General features: G+C 39.3%; 1 protein-coding gene across 20 annotated transcripts in view; it reads left to right on the top strand.

Moving 5' to 3' along the window:
* DLGAP1 (DLG associated protein 1) overlaps positions 1-21,737 on the top strand; it is a 966,546-nt gene that overhangs the window by 625,307 nt on the left and 319,502 nt on the right. For 2 of the 20 annotated variants that reach the window (XM_010335540.3, XM_010335538.3), the window contains exon 1: positions 970-2,309. The exons of 17 other annotated variants lie outside the window; for them this stretch is intronic. In XM_010335540.3, the coding sequence (XP_010333842.2) occupies positions 2,259-2,309 (51 nt within the window). In that variant the 5' untranslated portion in view covers positions 970-2,258. Of the gene's footprint in view, positions 1-963; positions 2,310-21,737 lie in introns of those variants that run through there. One more of the 20 variants, XM_074383724.1, reaches the window with a different exon arrangement.

Here is a 21,737-nt window from a genome sequence, read left to right as displayed (position 1 = left end):
ATCTTACTCTCCTCTGTCTTTCTCTTCCTCTTTCTTTTCCTTCCTCCGTTTCATCTTTATTCTCTTCTTCCTCCTGTTCCTCTTCCTTCTGGTCCTCTGTTTTCTGGTGCTCTCACTCTTGCAGACTTGGGGATTGTTTTTTTTACTGAAAATTAGTCATGATAGAACACCAGCACAGGTGGTTCTTGAGATAAATCTGCAGCCAGCTAGTCCCCAAGAGCATCCCATACTGGGGGTCATCCTTTCTCCTCGCCAACCTCTCCCTATCTGCCTTGCGTAGAATGTGTTATATATAATTCATCCATATAATTATAAACATATGACAACATTCTTTTGGCAAATTAATAACTTTATGACTTTTCTTTTTTTCCGAAAACAAGATTTATTTTCTTAGGCCAATGTTATCCTGATACCAAAGCAAGAAAATGATATTACAAGAAAAGAAACTTACTGACCTATCTTCCTCATAAAATAGACATACAAGCCCTTAACAAATTGAATACATGAATATATTTAAAAGATTATACATCCTGAGCAAGAGAATATTATCTTAGGGATGTAAAGTTGATTTAACATTCACAAATCAATGGAATGCACCATGTTAAAATAAATTTTTATTGTGATATTATTTACCCATTTAAAGTATACAATTAAGTGGTTTCAGTGTGTTCACAATTGTTGTGCAGCCATCACCAAGATCTAAGATAAGAATATTTTCATCACTCCAATAAAGAATCCTGTACCTGTTAGCAGTCACTTCCTAATCCCCCTACCCCAGGCCCAGGGCAGCCACTAGTCTACTTTTCTGTCCTTATAGATTCTGCCTATTCTGGACATTTCATATAAATAGAATCTTATAATATGTGATCTTTTGAGACTGGCCTCTTTCAATTATCATACCATTTTTAAGATTTATTCATGTTATAGCATGTATCAATACCTCATTTCTTTTTCTTCCAATTAATGTTTTATTGTATGGATATACTACATTTTTAAATCCTTTCATCAGTTAGTGGATATGAAGGTTGTTTCTACTTTTCTGACTATTGTGAACAATGGTGCTATGAACATTTGTGTGCAAGTGTTGGTATGAACAATGAAATGTTTTCATTTCTCCTGGTATATACCTAAAAGCATAATTGCTGGGTCATATGGTGACACTATATTTAACATTTTGAGATAAACCGATTATCTAATTATGATTTTGTTGTTTCTTATTAAATGCAGCCATGCTTTTATTAACTCAGTAGAGGAAAGTTTGGGGGTTTGGTTTTGTATGGTGACGAAGAAAAGAAAGGTGTATGTCTTTGCTCTAAACTGAAATTGTTTTGCTTCGTCATACTGTCCTTGTCTATTGATAATCTAAAGGTGATCTTGCTAATCTAATATGGTTGCAGGCTGCACTCAGCAAAGCTGGACTTTAGTAAATGCTGCCAACTTAAAACTTATAAAGTGAAATCCCTCGAAGAGGGCACTGCAGCAGTTCCTTTGCCCCATCTAGAAATGAGACACAGATACCCTTTAAACAAGATTTTCTGGGACATTTCTCTATGGAAGTCAATTTTTTAAAAAATGAGAAGTGTTTGCCAAAGGTTTCTAAAACATGTTTAATTCTTTTGAAGAAAATGAATGAATTACTGAGAGGTATTACTTACTTTTTCTCTAAAAGAGAATTTGATGTCTCAAGGATGGAAATCTATTCTTTTACTCCCTAAAATCTTTCTGTTAGCTAACTGAGTGTTCTGTCCAATTTGTGCCTGTGCATACTTCAACACTGTAAAATGCATTTGTCTTTCCATCACTAGTCAGACAATCAAGCATGCTTCTTTTAGCAAGTTGTAGAAATCGGTCCCTCCTGGGGACTTCCCCTTAACAGAATATACATTACTCCCTATATGTGCTGCAAAGTGATCAATAGCCCAGAATTTACTGAGATAAGGAAAGACAGCAATATGATTTTGCTGGGACAGTGAGCATGCCGGACACTACAACTGCTATGCAAAATTACACAGGCTGAAAAATGCTAAGCATTCTCTTAAATGTTATTCTTCAGTTACAGGGTTTTATTTCATTAAGTGTCTTTATATGAATGAAAATGTAAAGTTGCAAGTCTTGAGTTGTGAGCCATGACCAACCACTCTCCCCCCACCCCCAAGTCCTGTGTTTACTGCCTCACTCAACCACTTAGAATCGGCAAATCATAGAGAGAAGCTAAATGCTCTCAGCTGCACTATACCAAATCAAAGCTGAGATGAATAATGAACTTAATTTTCCATAAAGACATTCTGTTTGGCATTCCAGCTAATAAGGTAAGCTAATAGCAATTCTGGGCTATGGGAAGGAAAAGAATTGTTTCTTTGTGCTTGATTTCTGTGCTAATCCATAATTTTTCTTTCAACATGCTGGAGTTAATTTCATGTTCCATGATGTCTGTGAATTGGGGATGAACAATTTTATAAAGAGTACCCCCAGCATACCCTTTTCCTCTGATGAGGTTGCTTATAGTACTTGCAAGACTAAGGGAGAAATCCAGCTTTTTAATAAGAATGAAACGTGTATATTAATATTTTATCATCTATAGTACGGAGTGAGTTTAGTTAAACGGCAGAGTATTTAGGTGCAGCAAAGACAGGCTAAATTACTTAAGCACTGGTTTTTGAATATATTTAGTATGACAGTGTAAGTTGATGTTGAATTTGCTCTAAGCTGCAAAGAAAAGCAGAATACATACATCATGTTGATTTCTGAATCATTGCATTTCTAAGTACATGTTATTCTAGGGAAGGTAGTAATTTTCAATTGCTAAAATTATTCCACAGCTTCAGTTTAGGTGAGTTCTATTTTGTAAGATTGGATTTTTAAAATACCAACATACTGGTAATGTGAATTTTGGTTATTAGTTTTTTGATTCACCATGGCGGCAATGATTTTGGTTCATGTGGAAAATGTACTTGTCCACTAAGTTTATGGAATTAGAAACCATCAGATCTCTCTGAGACTTCTATTGCTACCTTGGTTACTCTATCTCAAATACAAGAAGTGATGAGGCAATTACTAGGTTGGCTTCGCTTTTTGTGATACAGCTTTTTGTGAAGTCATTTAAACACTACGGGGATTTTGATTTTCATCAGATGGTAGCAGAAATTCCTGAAACTAGCAAAGGCTTAGCAAGCTGGGGAAGAAATTATCATATTTTCTTTTCTAGAAGAAAGACAAAAATGGAAAATGTAAGGTTTATGTTTTCAGACATTCTAGGCTTGCTGCCGGGTCACCTGAAAATCAGAGACTCTAGGCTCACAAAGTAGGTGACCTCAAAAGATATTTCAGAAGGTCTATTCAAAAACAGCCAAAGCATGTGGGAAATACTGGAGAAATAGAAAGGAAATGTTCCTCCTATTCCCATAGTCTCCTCTTCGTATTCTGTTTTTATGTATGGGAGACGAGCTGTGGGCACAGGTGTTTTTGTTTCGTGAAGTCTTTAAACACCACGATCAGAGTTTTATAGATAAAGAAGAACATTTATTTCATCCCTTTAAATTGTTCACAGTGTGTGTTTTTCCTAGAAGTATAAACAGGATTCTGAGAGTTTGAGCGCAAGTGTTTGGCTACCACATATAACTTACTTCCACCTAAAATATGATCGATGGTTCACCTAAAATTTTTAGGCATTTCTCTGGAAATGCCTGTAATTTAGTAAACCATCAGGAAGTAGGAGTGTGGAATGGAATTTCAATCTATCATAGTTAATTTTTAAGAACAATAAGACAAACGTGTTACCTATTCGTACTTAAATGTTTGATTTCACAGCTATTCTCTCTTTGTAAAACTATCTTGAAGGCTCAAACGTGGTGTATTGTTTTAGATTTAAAAGGTGTTCATTTTGTTTTCTTCTTTCACGCCTCATCATTCCAAAGTATCCTGGGCTACCCCATGCACTTTTGTGCTTATTTAATTCTGCTATTTTCTTCCATTTCTTTTCTCCCCAATTATCACTAATACAGAACCTGTAAATTGATCTATGTTCATTTTAAGACTGGCAGAAACAAACTAGGAAACAAATTTTTATAACCACCGCGATGTTGTCTTCTATATCCTGCCATTTGTACAATAAGAAGACTTTTATACCAGCAGAGCGCTTTATCCACAATTGCTACATAAAACCAACTTGAGGATGAAAATGTGCAAGGCTGTTGGGCCAGCATCCGTTTCATGATCTTTTGTCTGTAGTGGTCAACCCATGCATGCTGTGAGATGAGATGCAAAATTGTTAGCCCTCGAAGGTATTTTTAGCAATGCCAAATGTGAGGAATGTCTTATTTACAAACTTACACATCAGCTCTGTGTTAATTAATGGAGAAATCTAGAGAAAGCAGCAGCACCACCACTTTCCCTACATACGCACACACATCAAAGGCCACAGAGCAGGTACCAGCTGAGGACAGTGGTGACTGAGACAGCAGCCTCAGTACAGATGGCCCACAGTCATAAGAAGTTCTTGGCACCATTGCAAAGAGGCCTGACAGAAGGCAGCAAACAGATTTGTTCCCAAATACACGTGAAGCTCATTCTTAGGGACAATCGGAATTAACTGGAAGAGGAACAAAGATGAGAGAGGACTAAAATATCACTGGACTAGATTATTACTGTTAATATGACCTCATCTATTCTCACAGGTTAGGGGACACAACGATATCTAGGTAACAAAAAATAAAGGCATGACACAAAAACCTATCATGTCAGAAACCGCACTCAGTGTCCCCAGAAGAGCCAGTCACCCTGTTTCCTACCCCTGTAAATGGCACCACTATCTATGTATATTTTTAACCCTGAAATATGGGGCCAATCTTGATACCTCTCTCTGTCTCACCTTCATCTCACTCCTCCAAGGCAGAAGCATAAACGTTCATTGAATGAATGAATGGGGGGGGGGGGGGTGTGGAAATACTGAATCTTATTTCTATCCACTTCTCTCCACTGTCTTTGCCACGATCCCAGTTAAACCTCCATCATTGCTCAGCTAGACTATTGTAAGTATCTCCTAGTGGTCTTCCTCCCTCGAGTTTCTCCTCAATCCAGTTCGTCCTGCACGTGATAGCCCAAATGATCTTTCTAAAATACAGATAAAATCACTAAATCTTCTGCTTAAAAATTCTTCACTGGTTCCTCTTTACCCTTGGGATAAAGTCTAAACTTCTTAGTGTGACTTACAGAGTATGATGTAGCTGGGGACCTCTTTCCCTCACAGTCTCACTTCCTAACACTCTCCCTGTCCCTGCTGCATTTCAGCCACACTGCTCTACTTTTCCCTTTCTCAGCACCGCCAAGTTCTCTTGCCCAGGGACTTTGCATGAGCTGCTTCCTCCTTTGTCTCTTCTGCCTGCCTGCCCCAAACTTCTCTCTTCCATACTTAACCTCTTCTCAATTTTCCAGTCTCATCTAAGATGACATTTCCTCCGGGAAGACTTCTCCCATTGGCCAAGTTTAAGTGAGGTACCCCCTCCCAGTATGCTCTCATAGCACCCATCATTTATGTCTCATGCCTCTTCCATCTTAGGTAGGATTGCCTGTTTCCTTGTTTAACTCTTCCACTAGATCGTTTCATGAAAGAACATAGCTGGTCTCTTGTCATAGTTGTGGCCCATGATCCAGCACCTTGCCTGGCACAGAGTGAATTCTCTCTGAATGCACAAGCAGCTAGCTGGACTCTTTAACAAGCTGTATTACCTATGTCTTGCTGAAGTTACAGAAACCAGGTATAATAATTATGCTATTCATTCCTACAAAGTACTGTGCTATGGTGGTTCATATAATTTCCTTAATCTTCATGTTGTTATTCCTATTTTCTAAATGAAAAAACTAAGGCTTAAGTTGCCATGAATGACACTGATATTAAGGAATAGGACCCTCAGTCTGTTTGACTCCAGGGACCCACTGTTTCTATTTTCCATGTGATCTACTGCCTCCTTAGAATAAGAGAAAGAGGTCATTCTTAAAAATGTATAATGATCATTTTTTAAATCCTTAATTTCTCACTGCCTGCCAGTGTTCATTTGCGTCTGACCTCCAATAGTCCGCTCTGAGTGTATTTTTCCTTTAAATTAAACTGGATGTACCTCTCTTTGTGCTGTAATCTTTATTCTCAAGCTTTCTTCCATAAGCCCTATGTCTACAGGGGTTTTCAGCCTTTCTGGCTTTCTCTATAGAGAAAGTAACTGGGCCTCCCATTTTTGTTTCATTTCCATTGTCCTTTTCAACAGGGATTCTTTTCCTGGACCTGCTCTGTGATTACTCTTTCCACAGCACTTTACCTGAACTCGGTTAGTCCTTAATGTTCTTCAACAGTAACCTGATGTCAGCCAACTTAAGGGGGCTTCCACTGGCATTTCACTGGCAAAGCAAATTGCTAGTTGTTACCACCTAGCCACTTAATTAACTGTGCTCTTTGTGGAAGAAATATCTAGAAGTACAGCTAGAGGAGGGACATGTGCAGTTTCTGGAAAATTTTCCATTTTGTGTTGACCGTGATCGTTTTTAGGTTCCTTTAATTCAAACTAGCACACAGACGCACACAGTCAATTGCAAAATGTAAAAAAGGCAACAGGGTATTCTGTGAATGAGTGACAGCTTTCCAATTGGATAGATCTGGATTCGAATGCTCTTTCTACCACTTCTCTGTCTGTAAGACTGCACTAAGTTACTAAAGCATTCTGTGCTTCAACTTCTTCATCTGTAAAATGGAGCTAATGATGATGCTGCCTATCTCATAAAACAATGCCTGGCACAGAGTAAGTACTCGGTTAACAATGGTGTTAGTGTTGATGGTCATAGTTAGAATAGAGGCTCCAGATGGGGCCACACGCTAATCTCAGGAAACTGAGGATGTTATCTTATGTGGAAAAGATGACTTTGCAGATGTGATTATATGAAGGGTCTTGAGATGGGAAATTGTCTTGGATTATCTGGGTGGGCTCTAAATGTCATCACTAGTGTCCTTTCAAGAAGGAGGCAGAGGGAGACTACATGGCCATGGAAGCAGAGAGAGATTTGCAGGTGCTTTGCTCTTGGTTGTGAAGATTGAGGAAGGGGCCAGGGGACAAGAAATGCCGGGAATGCAGCTCTAGGAAGCGGAAAAGGCAGGGAAATGAATTCTCCTCTAGAGCTTCCAGAGGACTCCCAGCTCTGCTATCTTGGTTTCAGCTCAGTGAAACTATTTTGGACTTCTGGCCTCCACAACTGTAAGAGATTAAATATGAGTTGTTTTCAAGCCACTTGGTTTATGGTAACTTGATACAGCAGCCAAAAGAATACGGTGGTGATATTTTGGGAAATGAAAGGTGGCTCCAAATGAGCTGATAAAGAGGAGTAAAGTATTAATATAAGAAATACGATATTACAAGGGTTAAATGTGGAGTAGAGAGGCCCTCTAAGTATTATATATGTGCTTAAATATGTGGTCAGAGGAATCACAATGCTGGGACTAGAGGAAGTCCAGAAAGAGAATGTCGAAAGAGTAAAGCCATTTGTGGGGCTTAGAAATAAATAGAAGTGAGGTCTCCTACAGAAAGGAGGCATGGTGATTGAGGGTGGGGCCAGTAGCCAGGTGTCTTGGCAGTTGGCAGAATGTCCTGTTCAGAAGAGAATGATCAGTGCAGGAGAAAGACTGGTTTGAGGAATTTCCCTGGGCAAGCAGGCATGAATCTTAGAAAAGAGGAGCTGTGTCCCAGAAACAAAAGGAACTGCTTTCGATTGTTCTCAGTGCCATGTTGGTGACAGAAAGAGGCAGTCCAAGAAAATAAATTCTGAAAGAGACCTCCTGGGCCTTTAAACCAAGTCCAGACTATTAACTCAGTACCTTCAGCAGAATCTGCTTCTAGCAGTACCCTGAGAGGCCGTAGGTCTGAAGTGAAGCTTGGTGCTTCCCACGAGTACACATGGTGCCTGTTTATGTGATCATGTTTCCGTATACTCTGTCTCCACTCTACCCTCCTCTCCTTCCTTTGCCCAGTTGGCAAAGTCTTGCCCATGATTCAAGTCCGAAGACAAGTATGACCTCCTTAAACTAGCTTCCATGCTACCAATGCCTCTGTGTGGATTTTCTAGCAATGTTCACACTTTGCTGACACCAAGCTTGAGTGCTGGTTGCTCCCTCTCCTCCAAGAATTCTACCTGTTCCCCAAATAGAGAGCAGACCCCCAGAGACAAATAGAAGTCTATTGATTTTATTGATTTTGGTGGTTTCTACTCCCGCAGTTCTTGGCATACAGGAAGCATTCGATAAATGTGAATGAATGGATTGATGAATTGATTCATTAATGGTACCCTGTGGGCCTAGTTATCATAAGATAAAGAAAATAATGAAGTTCATAAATCCCAGGGTCAGTGTCTAAAGAAAATAAGCCCTTCCACTTTAACCTCTCAAAAGCAAGAAATTACAAAAGAACGTAATAGAACTGCTCCATGCATGAAACAGACGTTAATTTCATTATCATCTATTTAATAGTTCAATATCTAAGATAGAATTTAAAAACAAGTTTTCTTCACTCCCGGATCTAATTTGCGATCGCTTTTATGATATGATTTTTTTTTTACCAAAGCAGGTTATGAAAGGAGAATAACAAAATACCACATGAAATGCATGCTCATTTATTTTCTATACAGTAAAACCAGAAGTTGATTTTTGCCTGGTGTATTTCTATATTTGAGGAAAATTTTCTGAGATTAATAATTTTTTTCTTTGAAAAGATAAATGTGTCACGTTTAATGCAAAATTTATAAATGGATGCAACCATTATCTTTTTATTAAATAGTAAAATCAGTAGTAAAACATCATGTTCACATTTGAAGCATAAATCACCTTAAATGAATTAAATATATCACTAATAAGTTACCAAGTGATTAAATATCTACATCATATACCCACAACAAGCAGTTCACAACCTGGCTCTAAGAGTTTACCCTTGCTGTAAGCAGAAAAAGTGCAGCTCTCTATCAAACAGAGTGCTTTTAGGGGAGAGTGAAATCCTACACTTCTGGCATACATAAAGCATGTAGTTTTGAACTTTCTGTGTATGCAAGGCGCAATGCCAGGCGCTATCAGAAATACAAATATGTGTAGCAGCCATGCCCAGTTCCAGTTCTTTACCACTGCTGAGAATTTCTAGTCCTATTTACCCATAAACCATGCAATAGGATATTTCTTAACTGTGAAAGAATCCGATTAGCATGACTAAACCTGAGAAAGAACAATTGATGTTTTGCTATTTCCTTAGCTCAGGTGGTCTAGTTACATTTTTACTAGCTTTGAATACTCTATAATCAGGTCCTGTGCATGTGGTAGGAGGGTAATCTTAGATTAAAACATCAGGCAAACTCAGTTCTTTCATCCACTCACTGAGCTCCTCTTTCTCCACAGACAGTTGGCTATTATTCTAAAATTGTCTCTGCCTTCTATTTCTCTCTTCTCCCCATTCTAGAATTCTGTGGCTCCATCCCAATCTACGTTATTTATAAATTACTAAGACATTAGGTGCCATCAATTAGTAATACACTGGTTTTTTTTTTTTAATGGTCTCTTTTCCAAACTACCATAAAGTCAAGAGAGAGAAATGTGTACGATTTCCATTTATTCCTGTCCCTGACTTTTTCTCTTTTTTTTTTTTTTTTTTTTTTTTTTTCTGGTTGAGACAGTCTCACTCTGTAGCCCAGGGGAGTGCAGTGGCTCCATCTTGGCTCCCTGCAACCTCCGCCTCCCAGGTTCAAGCAATTCTTGTGCCTCAGCCCCCTGAGTAGCTGGGTTTACAGATACCGCCACCACACCCGGCTAATTTTTATGTATTTTTAGTAGAGATGTGGTTTTACCATGTTGCCCAGGACGGTCTCAAACCCCTGAGCTCAGTCAAGCCACCCACATAAGCCTCCCAAAGTTCTAGGATTGCAGGCATGAGCCACTACACCCGGTCTCTGTCCATGACTTTTACAATCTGGGTTATTCTGCTTTCTCAAAGTGAAATCATCCATTATGTCTATCTTTTTAAAAGTTTAGTATTGTTTCAAGTTTTGTTTATGAAAAGAAAGAGGCTACATCTGTACAAAGTGTAGGATTTATAATACCCATTGCTGCATAAATTAATGTATTTACAGCTGAGTCTAAAACCACATACAAATAGAGCTGGGAAGATCTGAAAGGGGGCCATATTCCTAATATCACATTTCTAAATGCTTCCTTTTTATGGAAAATAAACTGAATTATTAAGGAAGGAAAGCTAATTCCTCATAATGGAGGTTTAAACATAAAAGGAAAAGAAGAAAGAAAATAACATATGCTTGGATTTCAAAATCGTGTTACATCATAACACCCAAAATTGGAAGGAAGATAGAAAACACATCTTGAAAGCCTATTTCGCAGGCTTGGCTCCACCTCACAAAATCCCTGTGCCATTTTCTTAACAACCTTCTTTACATGTAGCAGTTGGATCTAATGAGAGGCTAAATCTTGCCTTTGTGTTAGAAATTGATTTATTTCTTTCCCCTCATTCTGAGTTCTTCTACAGCCAGCCCCAACTCAAGAGCCTGCTTCATTGTTCATTATTAGTATTTATCACTTTTACAGAATGCCACAGGGTGCTCAGAAATCTACCACGCTCTTCAAAAGAAAACACAAAATCCCTGCTCTTAGCAGGGGCCCCAGCCCATTAAAAGGCTTGGCAGAATCTAAGAAAAGAACGCTACAGTCGTGATAAAACGATGCATCTGGTAGGAGGGCCACTTAGACTACCTCTGAGAGGTGGATCCTGAGGGGAGATGGAAAAATTTGTGGCTGAGAACTCCTGCTCCCTCTTCCCTGACCGCCCCTGCGATGCCTTTAGGTCAGTGGCCACCTCGGAGCGGAGCAGGTGGCAAGCCCGACGTGGAGCAAGCCGGGTAATTCAAGTCACATCCTAGGAGGGGCAAAAAGTGCAAGTCCTCCTCAGTGGGAAAAGCTCATCCGCCTGCGATCTGTATGAAGCATTCAGAGTGAGGAGAACATTTGACGACGGAGAAAAAAAAAATCTAATCCCATTACCTTTGATAAGTGCTCAGAGGAAACTCCTATAAAAACCGAAGATTAGAATGCTGCATAGGGATGGCATATACCCATGCCCTCACACTGACCTCATTTCCTCTTTCATATTACCTGATAAATGCAGTTTTCTCCTAAAGGGTATTTTTTAAATAAATAAAATCAGTAAGATCCTAAGATAGGTGTATTATTCTGAGTGGGAAAGCGATGTGTTTGGTTTCATTTCCTCCGGGTGTCATCATCCTTGGCCATCAGCAATGCTACCACGATTGGAACACTGATTTTAATATTTCATACTTTAATGGACTCTAGTTCTCCTGTATACCTACCCAGTTTGCAATTTCAGGTGACAGTATATTTTCAGTTCAACTTATTTTAATTCTTATCCTAGACTCTGTGGAATCGTATGACAGCAGGTCTAAGGCTAATATTAATCACTTCTCATTTCTGGCAGGGTGGCATAATTATTAAACAGGTATATAAGGTCAAGTTAAATATAGTCAACGTCATCTTTATATTTGTTTTATAACAACAGTGCCTCCCACGTAGTAGACACTCAATAAATAGTTGATAAAAGAATAATGGCAATGGGGGGAGGCACTACATAATTGGAAGGGAGAAGGGAGGCAAGTTCATTATTTGAACTTTGCAGCTACATTTGTTTCCATTAAATTAATTATAATCACCAGATAATGAAACTCACGTGGGACTCTTATATCTGCAATGACGGTGACTGGCTACAGAAGAGAGACAGCTTTTATGTTAGAAAGGAGGGTCTTTTCTATGAAGCACTCACTCTGTGAAAACTTGCCTCTCTTATATAATGTAAATGGTAAATGTAGCATTAGTGTTCTGCTTCTTTCTCCAAAGGATATTTTTTAAAGAACCCACAAATGTCATCTCATCTATTTTTAAGTATAAGACTGCTGGATAAACAGCTAAATCATCTAAACCCAATGGGAAAATTCAAAGTTTAAGTAAGCTATTTTATCTCATTAAAAGTAAGTGGTACTGACTGACACGGAGCATATGGGTTTTTGCAGACAGTTACATGTAAATTTTCCTAACTTTGAACATAAAATTCTAGTTGAAGCTGAAGAAATGGAAAAGCAAAAAATAATCTATAATGGTGATTCTTTGAAGATTTTAATTTCTGATTCTCTGGTCCAGCTTTCATCAATTTCCAGTCAAAGCTTGTTCCTTAGGTTATCTTGGTACATAATGGCGTTGTATCTTTAGGTTGAGATAAAGTAAAGACAACACAAATTCTAAAGAGCAGACCCCTGGTGGTGTAGGTTTGGGGTTCTTCCACAGAATTCATTGTTTTTAAAAAGTTACATATGCTAATTGTGAAAAAAATTCAGATAGTACAGATTGATAGAGTTCAAAGTAAAAGCCCCCTTCCCCACCATGTTCCAGTCTTATTTATCAAAGGCAACCATCACTGTTACTATTTTAACATTCTCCTTCTGCTATTTTCTTCATATACTCAAACATAAAAATATGTATATGTATATGTATATGTATACATTGACCTATGTACATATACTTGGTTATATGGAGTGTTCATTCATTCGGCAAATGTTTAATCTCATCTACTGTGTGCCAAGGTCACTTCCAGGCACTGGGAACACAGGATTAAATCCAAAAAAAATTCTTTCTTTAATGAAGACTACATTCTACTATATTAGCATTACATATTAAAGAATGAGTATATTAGCAGTACACATTGAGGAACATCATTACACATTTTGCTTTTACAACCAGTGCTATGATGAATCATCTGTTAAGTAAATCTTTATACCGATTTATGAGTTGGATAAATTGCAGAAAATATTTTTATATAGTCAGTCCTTAGGTCAATGTTTTCTTTGAATTATTAACTGTTAGAAATGGATTGGGAGTTTTTCATTGCTAATTAAATTAATGCAACAATGGAATTTTTATACTGTGGTACTTAATCTTTTGTAAATCAACACCTTCAAGTATCTCAATAAAGATATCAAAGTTTTATCCAAATGGAATCCTCTTAGATGCATCTATGAGAATGCTCCAGAAGGAAATCAGTCCGGAAGTCCTAGTTTCCCTCTATTCTCATGATTACATGTGCTAGAAACCTCTGCTTTAAATATTTCATGATACCTAAATGCCTCCCAAACGAAATATTTATCTTTTTGTTTGTTTGTTTCTATGTAACCGAAGGAAAAATAAAAGGTGTTTAGTAAATCAGAGCAAAACAGGCCAGGTGTGGTGGCTCACACCTGTAATCCCAACATTTTGGGAGGCTGAGGTGGGCAGATCACTTGAGGTGAGGAATTCGAGACCAGCCTGGGCAACATGCCAAAACCTCGTCTCTACCAAAAATACAGAAATTAGCCGGACGTGGTGGCATGAGCCTGTGGTTCTAGCTACGCAGGAAGCTGAGGCGGGAAGATTGCTTGAGCCTGAAAGATCAAGACTGCAGTGAGCTGTGAGAGAAAGTAAAGCCATGTCACAAGAAAGAAAAAAGAAAAGAAAAGGAAAGGAAAGGAGGGGAGGAGAAGGGAGAGGAGGGGATGGGAGGGGAGGGGGAAGGAAGGACAAGTGTATCTGTTAATTCATAGAAAAATTAAATAAAAACATTATGCCACCAACATAATGGGCAGAACAAAAGTTACTGTTATTTATGAGATTATCCTTTAGGAAGCCATTTGAGTTTCTCTTGCTTCTATGCCTCATGTATTTATTACAACTGAAACCAGGTCAAAATTTACATCCAGGAGCATCCTCAAATGGAAGGAGAGAAGGTAACAGACAAGCAGGCGTATGAGGAAGAAAAGGCGCTCTCACCTCCTCTGCCTCAGTGTTGAGGGGGCATCTAAGCTGCCTCCCATTCATTCCCCGCCCCTGCATTCCCCACGAGGGCCTTCTTGCCCCTACTTTGTATTTTGTTTCACTTTTCTTCCAGTAATATTGAGAGCATATGGCTGGTTTGGGCAGGAACGATGAAAAAAAAAGGCTTTTTGTGGCCATTCCAACACAAAACAGTTTTCTTTTTTCTAGATGTTTATCTAAATCTGCTACAAGGAAAAATAACATGATTCCTTTTGTCAAATGAGATATGGAAAATGAGGCTTAATTTAGTGTTTTTCTATTGATTCAGAATTTTTTATGCTAAACAAACAATTATTAACTTGAGTCAGTGGCTAAATGCCTACTCATCTAGCTGTAGTGGGGCATTTGAATTGCAGAAAGCTAGCATTGTCACTAGGAGGAAGCATGATTATTTGAACTATCTCACCCATCAGGTCAGCTTGACTAATCACCGAAAAGGTAAAGAAAGAAAATGACCAAAGAAAGCCTTTCTCAAATGAAATATATTTGCATTGTTACTGTCCATGGAGAGTTCACAGTTTTCATAATAAGAAAAACATCATCATTGAATATAAAGTGTGCTTATGCATTTGTGTGTGTGTGACGGAGACAGGATAACAAAGACTAGTCAATGTCTGGAGACAAGGAATAACGGAGTGTGCATGCATGGATTCTGGTTACTTCTGTATGCAAAGGTAACCGTTTATTATCTTGACTAAGCATTCTTCTCTCCTTACTGTTTTTACCATCAAAAGGTTGGCATGATCTAGGTTCCTGGTGTAAAACACAAGATGTGACCCAAACCTATTTGTATAAAGCAATGCCACTTACATGTCTCTATTACCACGTTTCATTTGCACTGATACCTTGAAGGAAACATATCCTGGCACAGATTTGATACAAAATAGGAAGTTTCCAAAGGCTGAGTCCCTTCTGTACACAGTAGCCATTCCTTCAGGTTTGTCTTCTACATATTGATACAGGGAGATCAAAACAGTTTCATGAAATTGTTGAAAGATATTCATAAACAATGGTGAGATCAATAGTTGCAGTGTGACGGACTGGAAAGTGCACCAGAACAAAAGGAGATCTAAATTCTAACCCAGTTCTGCCACTTATTAGCCATTTAAGCTGTAATTTACATTCTGGGTGTCAGTTTCTTTGTTTGTACGTGAAGAAGTTGACATTTCCCAAAGAATGATTTGAATAGATATTAATGTGAAGAAAGGAGTTGAATTTGAGAAACTGAGTAATATATTCAGGTTTCTATATTGGCAGACATCCTAGAATCTTTAAGATGCTCATATGGATGGAAACTCTTTAAAACAGCAATACAGTATAAAGCATCTCCCAAACCCTCTTGGAACCACATTTCACGAAGCATTTCTAAGGATTGGTGATCCATAAAATGTGCTTTGGAATACACAGGGTGAGATGACAGTCTTTGGATTCTGTCGACTGGCCCTGCCATGATCTGCTAATGGGGCTCTCTGGGCCTGGAAGAGTTCAGTTGACCCTGCTGCGGGTTGTGGCTGTGCTTCCCTGAATATCTCCACAGCAACATCCAACTGCAGCTCCTTGGATGCCAGCAGAGCCTCTCTTCTGCATACTGGTCATGCATGCCCCCTCCACACACATGCACCGGCTCCTTTGTACACGGAGATGTGTTCCCTGTTTGCCCACATCCATTGCCAGGTTTCTTCCCTGCCCTTGGTGGAGGAAAATCTGGGATGAAAGATACCCATACTTTATTTCTCAGCGGAATAAAACACGTACAACCTGGGTGATACAATTAGAGATTTCATGAGCACTTTTACTTTAGTGTCTGTTGTTTTATTTTATACTCTGCTTAGAACTGGAATTATGGGAATCAATAATAGTCTCTGCTAAACAAATGATATCATCCTTCCTCTCCGGTTGCTTACAGGTTGGTGGGTTGGTGGGTGAGACAGATCTATTGAAAAATGGTTTTAAAACAATGTCATCAGTGTTACATTAGTAGTATGTGCAAGTTGCTAGAGTAAATCTTGATTTTTTTTAAGGTTAGCTCTATATTTGTTTTTTGTTTTTTGTTTTTTGTTTTTGAGACGGAGTTTCGCTCTTGTTACCCAGGCTGGAGTGCAATGGCGCAATCTTGGCTCACTGCAACCTCCGCCTCCTGGGTTCAAGCAATTCCCCTGCCTCAGCCCCCCGAGTAGCTGGGATTACAGGCGTGCGCCACCATGCCCAGCTAATTTTTTTTTTTTTTTTTTTGTATTTTTAGTAGAGACGGGGTTTCACCACGTTGACCAGAATGGTCTCGATCTGTTGACCTCGTGATCCACCCGCCTCGGCCTCCCAAAGTGCTGGGATTACGGGCCTGAGCCACCGCGCCCGGCCTCTATATTTGTTTTATCAAGGCAGGGCATTATGGAATTCTTGGTCTTTCAGAATATAAAGGGCTTAAATAAAAGATGAGTCTATAAATTTCCTGTTTATTTACCATGGTGGGATATTTCAGGTGACTGTAGATTTTCTTGTTCATTTGTCAACAAGAAATAAAAATTCCATGAATAACTCTTTTGCTCTTAAAGAACATTGTCACTGAAATTGACATAGCAGGTACCTTGCTAGGTGATGATTCAAAGCCAGTAAGAGACTCACTCAGCTTGCATGGCCTTTGGGAGTTTCCCGAGCAACTAGTGAGGAGTTGGTCTTTACACTCGTGTCTTTGACCCAAACCATAGTGCCTCAGAATATGAATGGAGCACGTGCAGCCCACAACTGAAGAGAATCTGAATATCGGTCAGCACTGCAGTGGCCATGTCTGCCCATAAAGTCTCCCTCCCACTGCCCAGAAGCTGCCACCCGAAGTCCTGTCTATATGGTTAGTTCTGGGCAGCCACCTGCTGAGTTTAGAGTAGCCAGTTGCTCAATCAAACCCTAATATAGGTGTTGCAGTGAAGTAATTTTATACACATGGTTAAAATCTATAATTAGTTGACTTACATAAAGAAGATTACCCTCAATAATGTGGCTGGGCCTCAACCAATCAGTTGAAAGGCCTTATGACCAAAAACTGAGGTTTTCCTGACAAGATTCTGTCTCAAGACTGCAGAGTCAACTCCAGCCTGAGTTTCCAGCCTGCCAGACCACCCTGTGGATTTCAGACTTGTTACTCACCATAGTCACGTCCGCCAATTCCCTAAAATAAATCTCTTTTTTTCTGTTCTGTTCTGAGAACCCTGACTGATCCACAGTCCTCTAGAGATCCTCCAAGTGCACGAATCTTCTCCACCCTCAACCCCTTCAACCACTGCATGTTCCATTAAGGGTCAGCTCTATCATGAATGAAACAGGCTTTAAGGGTTTGTGCCATGTGGGAACTTAACAATCATTTAAACATGACTTCTATATGAAAAAGCACCCTACAAATACACTTTGAATTAGTTGGCATGGCATATGTCACTTTATATCATCTTTAGCTTTATAATCAGTCTCTGAAGTAGGTATTACCGTCCTCACTTCATGTTTGGAAACCTGAAGTTAAAAGATGTTCAGGTAACTAGGCCAAAATCACACGTCTGGTCTAAGTAGAGTCAGATTTGAACACAGGTTCATCTGATTCCAAAATCTATACTGTATTCATTGCACCATGCTCCTTCCTTATAAGTGAAAAGCTACCTAAGTAAGAACTGCATGGTGGAAAATATTTTATTTTCTTCTGTGCCACTTTGGTAAGCATTCTCTATGGAGAAGAATTTAAACATTAGCTAACCTTTATTGAGGACTTACTATGTACCTGTCTTTTGTTTTAAAGATTCTTTAAATGAAACATCTGGGTTAAATTATATATTGTTTCTGTAGTTGGACATTTCAAAATTCTAAGACATCGTTAGTACTAATGATTTTCCCAGCTCCATTACTTTGGGTTATAGATATTTAATGAAAGCTTTCTACCCCCATTTTTAAACAATCAACGTTTCCTATTCACACTGAATGCTATATAAATTATAATAAAAGACAGGATTGTTCTTGAAAGTTTGTTTGTTTCATTTTGTCTTTTTTCCTTTTTCTTTTTCTTTTCTTTCTTTCTTTTTTTTTTTTTTTTGAGATAGAGTCCAGCTTTGTCACCCAGGCTGGAGGGCAGTAGCATGATCGTAACTCACGGCAGCCTTGACCCGTGGTCCTCTCACTTCAGCCTCTCAAGTAGCTAGGACTGCAAGCATACGCCTCCACACCGAGATAATTTTCAAATATTTTGTAGAAATGAGATCTTGCTATGTTGGCCAGGCTGGTCTCAAACACCTATGCTCAAGCAATTCTTCCCCCTCAGCCTCTCAAAGTGTTCAGGTTATAGCATGAGCCACTGTGCCTGGCCTGGCCTGTTTTTAAAAATGTTTTGAACCCCACTTTCTTTGTCCCCAGAGGTTGATGTATAAGAACATGAAAAAGCATTCAAACATCAGGCTTCCTGCCTTTACTTTGCACATGGAATAACCCAGCTGATGGACTCACTTAATCTGGGTGGCCACTCTAACCCTGGCCAGTGTTTTCTCTGACTCTCGGCTACAGAGACCTCTTTAAAAAGACATACAGGTCTGTGTTTATTCTGAAGACACAGAGCCCTTAAGAAATACTCTCCTACATGACTACAATCAGTACAGAAGTATAATCAGTAAAAGTAAAGGTAACTAAAGACTAAGGAGCTCAATTCAAGAAGTATTACTTTAGGGTCTCAAAACTATTCATGCAGCAAGCATCTGTTAAGTGTTTGCTTTACAGAAGGTACTGGGGAAGAATGAAAGTGAATAACAGTGTCTCTCTGATTAATAATGAAGGTGGCAGAGCCCTGTGGCAGACACTCTAACAGTGGTGCCTTTCTAAGCAATGGTTGCAACCAATGAAACCAATTAGTGAAATCAATTTAATGGGTCAGAAACACCATTATTTTTAATTAAATAGAGTACAATAGAAGAGAATGAAAATAAAGACAGAGTGTGTGGCATGCCAAAAGGTTAAATATTTCTCTCTTTCTTTCCCTTGTATATGTGCTTATACTGGTTTCCAAAGTAAAATGTGTTTTTTACTGTGAGATGTAGCCAAAAGCTATTTAAAAGCCACTGCTGTAGAGAGAGAGAGAGAAAGAAGAAAACAACAGCCTTGCTTTCAAGAAGTTTGCGTCTTGCTGGGAAGATGAAGCTATTCATGAACAGCAGAATCCTTTGTCTATGGCAACTAATGACTAAGAGGTACAATGAACGTTGCTGACTTAGTGTCCCATGGGATGAATATCATGGGAAAAAGTCAGTGTGACAGGACGTTACTCCTTTGTCTTTGAAAAACTTTCTTCACTCAGCTTTCAGAACAACACACCCTTGTTGATCCTTGTAAGCCTGCCTAGTTTGTGGTTTTCTGTCTCCCAACTTCTAAAGATGGAGCAATGCTGAATGGACATGTCTCTTGGGCCACTTCTGTCTTCTACTAACAGTCTCTCCTTAAGTCACCTCCTTCATTCACAGAGCTCTAAGTGCCAGGCGTATGCCCACAGGGATGCTTGCAGCCAGATGGCTTACCCCCAGCCTTAGATAGCTAACTACCCTATGCGACATCTCTGCTTAGATGTCTGTCCCATGGACATTTCAAACTTCCTACATTCCAAACTCAACTCCTAATCTCCATCCCAAGTCTACTCCTTCTTTAGGCCTCGTCATCTCAACTAATGGGAATTCAGTCCTTCCTGTTAATCAGGCCAAAAACCTCGGAGTCACCCTTAACTACTTTTTATCAGTCCACACATCCAGATCATCTCTGACAAACTTCTCGGCCCTGTCTTCTCTCTCCAGCGCTGCTCCGCCCCCCCCCCAACCCCTTTAGTGCCAATCTAGGTTATTGCACGAGCCTCATACTTCTGTCTCTGTCTCTGATTCTACGCTTGCTGCCCTTGAGTCATTCTCAACTTGGCAACCCGAGTGATTGATTCTCTTAAACTAAAATGTGTCTGTGTCTTCTCAAAACCTCCATTCTGTTCCCATCTCACCCCGAGTAATATGCCACAGCCCTTACCACAGCCTGTAAAGCTCCTGAAATGGACCCCCACCCCTCCAATCACTGTCCTCACCTTCTGCCGCCTCTCACTCCACTCCACTCACCTGGCCTCCCCCTGTGTGCAGGGCAGTCCTGCCCTTTCTTCAGGACTTTCTCATCTGTGCTTCTTTCTGCCTTAAGCACTCTGCCTCCAGACCCCAGGGCAGACTCCCTCATCCCATTCAGTTGATACCTAGAGGTCTCTTAACATGGCGTCCCATGATGACACTATTCACATTGCCTATCCCACCACCCTCCTCTTCTTCACACAATCTTTCCCCCTTTCCTGCTTTTATTTTTCCATAGCACATGTCATTGCCTAACATACATTTTGCTTATTCTATTAGCATCTCTCCTCTCCCTTCCCCATGAGGGCAAAACTTTAACTTTAAATTTTAGATTCAGGGCGTACATGAGCAGTCTTGTTACATGGATAGACTGTGTAACACTGAGGTTTGGGCTTCTATTGAACTCATCATCCAAATAGTTAGGATAGTACCCAGTAGAGAGTTTTCAACCCTTGCCATTCACCATCCCCTCTTTTGGAGTCCCCAGTGTCTACTGTTGCCATCTTTATATTTGTGTGTACCCATAGTTTAGCTCACACTTACAAGTGAGAACAGGCAGTAGTTGGTTTTCTGATTTTGCATGAATTCATTTAGGATAATGGCCTCCAGCTGCATCTGTGTTGCTGCAAAGAACATAATTTTGTTCTTTTTTATGGCTGTGTAGTATTCCATAGTGTCTATGTACCACATTTTTTTTATCCAACCTACCATTGATGAGCACCGAGGTTGAGTCTATGAATTTAGTATTGTTGAATAGGGCTGTGATAAACATGTGACTGTAGGTGTCTTTTTGGTAGAATCCTTTATTGTCCTTTCGATAGATACCCAGTACTATGATTGCTGGGTCAAATGGTAGTTCTATTTTTAGTTCTCTGAGGAAAAGAGACTTTTGTTTCTCTGCTTATGAATTGCTGTGTCCCCAGTACCTAAAATAATACCTGTTTCATGATACAGTGCTCTTTATGTATCCATCGGTTCGACATCTGTGAATTTAACCAACCATAGGTCAAATGTGTTTAGAAAAAAATCCACAAAATTGCAAAAACAAAACTTGAATTTGCTGCACCCTGAGGACTATATTGAATCCCCGGAAATGAGGTGGCATGCAGGCATTGTATTAGGTATTAACAAGGACTGTAGAGATGATTTAAAGTATATGGGAAGATATGCATAGGTTATATGCAAATACTACACCATTTTATGTCAGGAACTTGGTATTCTGGAACCAGTCCCCCACAGATACCATAGGATGACCATATATACTTAATAAATATGTATTAAATAAGTGAATGAATACTTTTAAAGCCTTTTGACAAAGTCACAGAAGAAGTGGAACTTTTAACTTCAGCTTAACCACAAGGTAATCAGTTTAAAGTGAAAGAAGAGAACCCTGTAATGAATACTCCAGTTGGAACATCTCCTTTAAATGGACCTTGAGCTAGCCCAGAAGCACTGATTCAGATAACCATTGAGTGTATCATACTCATCTGTACATATATTTGTGGGACATCGTCTGTTCATTATAGATATCTTGCTGCCTGTGGAAAGCGGGTTGAAACGTAGCTTGAAGTACACACCCTCAAGAGGCAACTTCCCTATAAGGTGATTGTGAAAGTGATATTTTGAATCACACATGTGCATGAGGACACCAAAATATTACTCAGTTCTTTTCCCACTATGAAGAGCTAGAT

This window comes from Saimiri boliviensis, chromosome 13 (assembly GCF_048565385.1).
Source record: "Saimiri boliviensis isolate mSaiBol1 chromosome 13, mSaiBol1.pri, whole genome shotgun sequence".
Taxonomy (NCBI): Eukaryota; Metazoa; Chordata; class Mammalia; order Primates; family Cebidae; genus Saimiri; species Saimiri boliviensis.
This window is presented reverse-complemented; position numbering and strand designations above follow the sequence as displayed.